This window comes from Cucurbita pepo, chromosome 3 (assembly GCF_057944985.1).
Source record: "Cucurbita pepo subsp. pepo isolate OVF chromosome 3, ASM5794498v1, whole genome shotgun sequence".
In the NCBI taxonomy this organism is placed as follows: Eukaryota; Viridiplantae; Streptophyta; class Magnoliopsida; order Cucurbitales; family Cucurbitaceae; genus Cucurbita; species Cucurbita pepo.
This window is the reverse complement of record NC_141800.1, coordinates 7,678,992-7,686,907: the sequence shown is the minus strand read 5'-3', so window position 1 is coordinate 7,686,907 and position 7,916 is coordinate 7,678,992. Positions and strand designations below refer to the sequence as shown.

Genomic DNA, 7,916 nt, shown 5'->3' with positions numbered 1-7,916 from the left:
TTCTATTTCTCATTCTTAACATGGTATCAGAGCACCGATCTTGGTGTTCTTAAATATCAAAATTTCCTTTATGGCGGAATCAGCCAAATCCAGCTTCAAAATTTCGGATGTTGATTTAACACATCCTTACTATATTCATCACTCTGATCAGCCAGGATATTCACTTGATCCAATCAAATTAAATGGAGCAAATTACCAATCCTGGAGTAAATCAGTTATGCATGCTCTTATTGCCAAGAAGAAAATTGGCTTCATTGATGGCACAATTGAGGAACCGTCCCAAGATGCAAATTCAACTGAATTCGAACTCTGGAATCAGTGCAACAGTATGATAATATCTTGGTTAACTCATTCCGTTGAAGCAGATATCGCTAAAGGCACTATTCACGCCAAGATAGCTCATCAAGTGTGGGTTGATCTTCACGATCAAATCTCACAAAAGAATGCTCCAGCAATTTTTCAAATACAAAACTCGATAGCAACGATGTCACAAGGAACCATGGCACTGTCAACATATTTCACCAAGCTCAAAGCACTCTGGGATGAGCTGGAAGCGTACCGCACACCATTTACCTGTAATCAACGTCAAATACATATTGATCAACGCGAAGAAGACAAGTTGATGCAATTTCTCATGGGGCTTAATGAGTGTTATAAAATGGTGAGATCTAACATATTGATGATGTCTCCATTACCTAATGTGAGGCAAGCCTATTCATTACTTGTACAAGAAGAGATGCAGCGTCAGGTAACTTCTGAACCTACTGAGAGTTTCTCGATTGCATCAGCAGTGTAGAAGAAAACAATATATTCAAAATTCACCAAGGAAAAATCGTGTGAACACTGCAATAAAAGTGGTCATACAAGCAATGAGTGTCGAATTCTTAAGTTTCACTGTAAGTTTTGTGATAGAAGGGGCCATACAGAAGATTGGTGTTGACAGAAAAATAATTTTGGAAGGACAAGACAAGTCAATCAACACAATAATCATGGATATTGATCATCTGCAAATATGACCGATATTTCACAATTGAATACAGAAGAATAGTCACCTAATTCCATTCCAATTTTTTTTTCTGAGCAATTACGACAGATAGCACAAGCCTTATCTACAATCAATCATCACCCTTCTGGTAATTCTGACAATCACATCAATGTTGCAGGTTTGTTTCCCATATCTACATTATCTATTAACTCTGCGAGTTCTAATTCATGGATTCTCGATAGTGGAGCTACAAATCATATAGTATCAAAATCTTATGTTATGACTGAACCAAAGGCTGCCATCATGTCTACAATAAATTTGCCTAATGGAGAGACAGCACGTGTGTCACATACTGGCAATATTTCCCTTAGCCCTAACCTTAAATTAAACAACGTTTTATGTGTGCCTTCATTCAATTTAAACCTAATGTCGATCAGCAAACTTACCAATAACTTGAAATGTTATGTCACCTTCTATCCTAATTCTTGTGTTATGCAGGACTTGGCGACGGAGAAGATGATTGGCTCGGGTAAACAATTTGGAGGTCTCTATCATATTTCTTCATCTCCAATCAAATCTTCAGGTCATCAAGTATCTCAGTCATCTGATTTGTGGCATTTACGCCTAGGTCATCCTTCTTTTTCTCGTTTTAAATTTCTAGCTGATCAATTGCATCTTAATAATGCTCTCATAATTGTAGTATCTGCTCGTTAGCAAAACAAACTAGGTTGTCTTTCCCAAGAAGTTCAATAACAACTCATTCTGCCTTTGATCTGATACGTTGTGATGTTTGGGGACCACATAAAATTCCTACCCATTCTTGTTTGCGTTTTTTTCTCACTATTGTTGATGATTTTACTCGATGTACTTGGATTTTTCTAATGCAACATAAGTCAGAAGTACATTATTTGTTAATGAACTTTGTTAAATTCGTTCAAACTCAATTTCATACTACTATCAAGATAGTTCGATCAGACAATGGGACTGAGTTCCTATCTTTGCAACCATTCTTTACTTCTTGTGGTATTGAATTTCAGTGCACTTGTGTCTATACTCCACAACAAAATGGAGTCGTAGAACGTAAGCATCGCCATATCCTAAATGTAGCTAGGTCTCTTCTTTTTAAGTCACAGGTTCCACTTAATTTTTGGGGAGAGTGCATTTGAACGGCTGTTTATCTTATAAATAGAACGCCATCACCATTGTTATCTAACAAGACACCCTTTGAAGCACTCTACAAACGACCACCTACATTTCATCATCTTAAAGTTTTTGGTTGTAAATGTTATGCAACTATAGTACATCCTAAGCAAAAATTTGAACCTCGGGCAATTCCTTGTGTTTTCGTAGGATATCCTTGTGGTCATAAAGGTTACAAGTTGTATGACATGCAATCTCACAAATTCATTATCAGTCGTGATGTTAAATTTTGTGAAGATAATTTTTCTTTTTCATTAGCTTCACAAACTTCGACATTAGCTCCTTCGACTCCTGTTGTACCACTTCATGATCCATCCTCCACCTTCTATTTCTTCACCTCTTATTCCTCCTTCACCTCCTATCCCTTCACCTACTACTTCGTCGTCTCCTCCACCTTCTCCAGATTCGCCCACTAATTCCAATCCTATCCCACCTGATACATCAGCTCCACTCCGACATTCTACTCGTACTAAACAGCCTCCAGCTTGGCATAAGAATTATGAGATGTCTTCTGGAGCCAATCATTTAACCTCTAGCTCGAGTCCCGGCACTGGCACCAGGTATCCCCTTCATCATTACCTTTCATTCTCTCATTTTTCTCCTACTCAACGTGCTTTTCTAGCTCTTATTACATCCCAGACAGAACCTAAAACCTATGACGAGGCAGTTGGCGACCCGTTATGGCAGCAGGCTATGAATGATGAAATTGCAGCTTTGGAACGTAATCATACATGGTCTCTCGTTCCTCTACCACCTGGTTATAAAGCTATTGGTTGTCGTTGGGTGTACAAAATTAAATACAACTCTGATGGTTCTGTTGAACGTTATAAAGCTCGACTTGTAGCAAAGGGATGCACTCAGGTTGAAGGTATTGATTACACAGAAACATTTTCCCCTTCAACGAAACTTACTACACTTCGTTGCTTACTCACTGTTGTTGCTGCCCGAAAATGGTTCACCCATCAGTTGGATGTTCAAAATGCCTTTCTCCATGGTAATCTAGACGAGGAAGTTTATATGTCTTTACCACCAGGTCTTCGCCGACAGGGGGAGAATACAGTATGTCGGCTCCATAAATCTCTTTATGGATTAAAACAGGCTTCTCGCAATTGGTTCTCCATATTTTCTACAGCTATACAAAATGCAGGCTACACTCAGTCTAAAGCAAATTACTCTTTGTTTACTAAGAGTAAAGGTACTTCTTTCACTGCAGTTCTAATCTATGTGGATGATATTCTGTTGACAGGCAATGATCTCAAAGAAATTCAATATCTCAAGACTAGTTTACTCCAGAAATTTCTTATCAAAGATTTAGGAAATTTGAAATATTTTCTAGGCATTGAATTTTCTCGATCTAGAAAAGGAATTTTTATGTCTCAAATGAAGTATGCTCTAGACATCCTTCAAGACACAAGTCTTACAGGAGCACGTCCAAACAAATTTCCTATGGATCAAAATCTGAAACTTTCTTTAACTGAAGGAGAGAAGTTGAATGATCCAAGTAAATACAGACGGTTGATTGGCAGATTAATATATTTGACCGTCACTAGGCCTGACATAGCTTATTCAGTTCGTATGCTTAGCCAATTTATGCATGAACCAAGAAAACCACATTGGGAGGCAGCTCTTCGAGTTCTGAGGTACATCAAAGGCACTCCTGGTCAAGGACTCCTACTGCCATCTGAAAACAATTTAAGATTACAAGCATATTGCGATTCTGACTAGGGTGGTGAACTTCCAGACGGTCTATTTTTGGGTTTTGCATTTTCCTCGAAAATTCAATTATTTCTTGGAAGTCTAAAAAGTAGTCTAATGTGTCCAGATCATCAGCAGAAACTGAGTATCGAGCTATGACAAATACTTGTTTAGAGTTAACTTGGTTAAGATACATTCTTCAAGACTTGAATGTTCCACTGTCCGAACCAGCATTATTATATTGTGATAATCAAGCAGCATTACATATAGCATCCAATCCAGTTTTTCACGAACGTACAAAACACATTGAAATAGATTGTCATATAGTTCGAGAAAAGTTATAAGCTGGAATCATCAAACCGTGTTATGTTTCGACCAAAATGCAATTGGCAGATGTTTTTACTAAAGCTTTGGGAAGACAGCAGTTTGACTTTTTGAAGGACAAGTTGGGTGTGATCGACATACACTCTCCAACTTGAGGGGGAGTATTAAGAGGATATTTTGGAGATATATTTTAATAATTAGTTAGAATATATCTGAGATATTTAGGGAGTTTATAGATTTGATTAACCCTATATTTTATTTATTTACAAGATTTAGTTAGTTATATATTTTTTTTCTATTTTTAGGTTTTAGTTGATAGTTTGTATCCTATTTAAACGTGGTAAACCTGAATGAAGATCATACTTTCGATTCCAATTCTATTTCTATTTCTCATTCTTAACACACTCTTTTCCTCCTCACCATATCTAAACACTATAACTTTGATCCAGTATTGTCTTATATGGTTAACATTCCCTCTTTAATGTACAAGGACATTTTATAACTACCACGAAACTCAAAACATACAATAAATTCATACCAGTTTTAAAACATATCATATACTTCGAAATAGGGTTAGACTGCTTACTTGATCGTGGCGAGACGTGTCATCCAACTAAGTCATAGAGATATACGACTTTTTATTCTAAGTAAAATCTATATAATCTAAAATTTGAGTGCTCTAATATTAATCTGCCACAACACAAATTTGGAGGGTTCATGTAATAGCCCAAAAATAAATAAAGAAATAAACAAATAAAAATAATTATAAAAATAGTTAAAATAATAATAATAATACATTAATTAATACATTAATTAATTAAAATAAAATAAATAAATAAATAAATAAAACCCACAGAAATAGTGAGGTAGTATTTCTTTAAAGCCATCTGCTACTACATTTTTCAGGTTAAGGCAAGACATTCCTTTACTAACCTTTTGTAGTTCAAACTCCTTTTTCCTCACGGACCGGTTTCGAACCACCACTAGTGTCTTCTCCATTATCCTCCGGCCTTAGAACGGGATTGTGGAATCCGGTGAGTGACTAAACTTGGGAGGGATTTTGTATATGTGAAGAGAGTGTTTGTGAAAGGTTTTTCTCAAGGTTTTTCTCAAGGTTTTTCACCAGGAAGAAGAAGAACTTCCATATACAGTGATCACTCTATTTAAAGAGTCATGTTTGCATGTTCATGCAAATTTGAGATCACCAAATTTTGACACTTAAAATTCCACTCAAATGTTTGGATTATGTGGCAAGCATGCATGTTTGAGTTAACCAAATTTTGACACTTAAAATTCCACTCAAACTTGTGGGGTTTATTTGGGAAGCATGCAAGTTTGGTTAAACCAAATTTTGACACCTCAAAATTTCACTAACATGGAATTTTCCATTAAATGGAGTAACATTTTGACTTTCTTCATTTTAATTCAACAATTAATTTGAATAATGAATTTCAAATTAAAGTAACATTAAATGATTAATTGAACTATTTAATTAATATTTAATATTAATTCAAATGTCAATCCCAATCAATTCCGATACATAATTGATTAAGATATTTAAATCTTATTTACATATCTCAGATTCTCTCTTTTTGTTTAATTCGTAAATAAAACAAAAATGCGGTTAAATATATTGTATATATGTAGCGCATATTCCCTAATTTGAATTCGAACACTTCGAACTCACTCGTCACACTGTTCTATGGTTTAGTCCGATATGAGCTAGCAGAGGGACTTAATGGACCTATAGATCATGGGCTCCAACGATCCAAGATTAACCGGTTAAACTCATTAACCTTGTTAACCAACATTCGTTAACTACTAGGACACTCCACTATAGCCTAGTAGTTGCACTCCCCTCACTATAGATATATTTCTGTCCATTTGATATAACTATGATTAGTAAGTTGATCCTTCACAGGTTGTTTGTAACTAGAGCTGGGTCAATTTACCGTTTTACCCCTAAAGTTACTTCTTGTTCCTTATGTCTCACTGATCCTCTAATGAACAATTTGTTTGTGGTCCAACCAGTAAACCGAATCCCTCTCAGGCTAATGAGAGGGTGGGGCCCCTCGTTCAAGACCTGGAGTCGGTGCTTAAGGGAACTAACTCTCTTCTATCCCTAAAAGTGGGTAGGAGTGAATTCCATCTTGCACCCCACGTCCCTAGCCATTCACCCAGTCTTACCCCTAAAATGGGAGGCCTATTGAGTCGGCGAACTAGAGCCATTCTCACCCATGCAAATCTAAGGATAATTCCGAATAAAAAGAAATTCATGGTTAGCTCAGGATTAAAACCGAGTTACCTAGGTTATCGAATGAAAAGAAAATCAGTCTCAACAGTAAACGACATTATAAAGTGAGAGTGGTTTTCTTCATGGTCCGATCTTATGCAAGACTCATTGAATAGAACGCCCCCACTCACATGTCTCCACATGTACAATTTAGTGATCACATTGTTTATATCATATACAAAAGTGGGCCGCATCCATAGTGTCCCCAGAATAAGGTACTCAGTCTTATCCTTATACTATAGATCATTTTGACTATATCTACTTGAACTTGATCCACTCTTATGTCTCTACATATAGTTCAAGTAATCATACTATAGCCAGAGTGTTCTTAGTTTATTGGATTTAGATTAATGATCGTAAAGTTCACTTTATTCAATAACAATCTTTACTGAATAAACAACAATAATAACATTATTGAAAATAGAATATGTTTTTGTTTACAAACTATGAGTTTTAGGACATAAAACCCAACAGATTTGAGGTTTGTTTTAACTACGGAATGTCCCCTAGACCCCTGCTGAAATGCAAACCGAATAGTTTGGGTTGCATTTGACAAAAAGGGTAAGGGGAAAGATAAGATTCCTACCGACCACAAACTTAAGGTTCAAAATGCAGATAATGGAAAATGTTTCCATTGCAATAAAAACGGGCACGAGAAAAGTCACTGCCCAAAATACCTTGCAGATAAGAAAGCCAAAAAGGCACAACAAGGTAAATATGATTTACTAGTTGTAGAAATACATTTAGTAGAGTATGATCACTTAACCTGGATACTGGATTCAGGGGCCACTAATCATATTTGTTCTGTTTTTTCAAGAAACTAGTTCCTGGAGAGTGTTTGCAGAAGGCGAGATAACACTCAGGGTTGGAACAGAAGAAGTTGTCTCAGCAAGATCAGTAGAAAATTTAAAGTTGTTTTTCAGAGATAAATTCATTATATTAGATAATGTACTTTTTGGTCTAGTGGTATGATTCTCGCTTTGGGTGCGAGAGGTCTCGAGTTCAATTCTCGGTATCGTTACCATGCATCTCCATTAGTCTTACTTTATATGATTGATTATATTAACAATTTATATGAAGATCAAATAAAGTTTATTAATTAAGAATTCCGTGTATTGATTGTAAAGGGTTGATGATTTTCTTTCCGTTAAATCCTTGAACTTCCACCTATACAAAAAGACGGACCTCAACAAAATGCTTTGAGCCCCTCACCTCCCAAGAAATATAGATTTCAAACTTGAGAGAAAAAATCATATCAAGTGAGAGCTAAAAATGATAGATGAAAAAATCATATCAAGCTAAAAATGATAGATGAAAAAATCATATCAAGTGAGAGCTAAAAATGATAGATGTTCGAATTTCGTCCAGTGGTATTATTCTTGCTTAGGGTGTGAGAGGTCATATGACAATAGTGAGATT

General features: G+C 35.9%; 1 protein-coding gene across 1 annotated transcript; it reads left to right on the top strand.

Moving 5' to 3' along the window:
* Positions 1 to 217: 217 nt before the first annotated feature.
* Positions 218 to 1,518, top strand: LOC147793146 (uncharacterized). The gene is made up of 3 exons (XM_087121869.1): positions 218 to 661; positions 1,094 to 1,163; positions 1,484 to 1,518. Exons 1-3 carry the CDS (start codon positions 218 to 220, stop codon positions 1,516 to 1,518), a joined length of 549 nt encoding a protein of 182 aa, XP_086977995.1.
* The last annotated feature ends 6,398 nt before the right edge of the window (positions 1,519 to 7,916 follow it).

Excerpts from the sequence above, each read along its gene's own strand:
- LOC147793146 (XM_087121869.1), top strand. The coding sequence starts at position 218 with ATGCATGCTCTTATTGCCAAGAAGAAAATTGGCTTCATTGATGGCACA. Across the intron at positions 662-1,093 it reads TTAATGAGTGTTATAAAATG|ATAGCACAAGCCTTATCTAC; the intron begins GTGAGATCTAAC and ends CAATTACGACAG. Across the intron at positions 1,164-1,483 it reads CAATCACATCAATGTTGCAG|GACTTGGCGACGGAGAAGAT; the intron begins GTTTGTTTCCCA and ends TGTGTTATGCAG.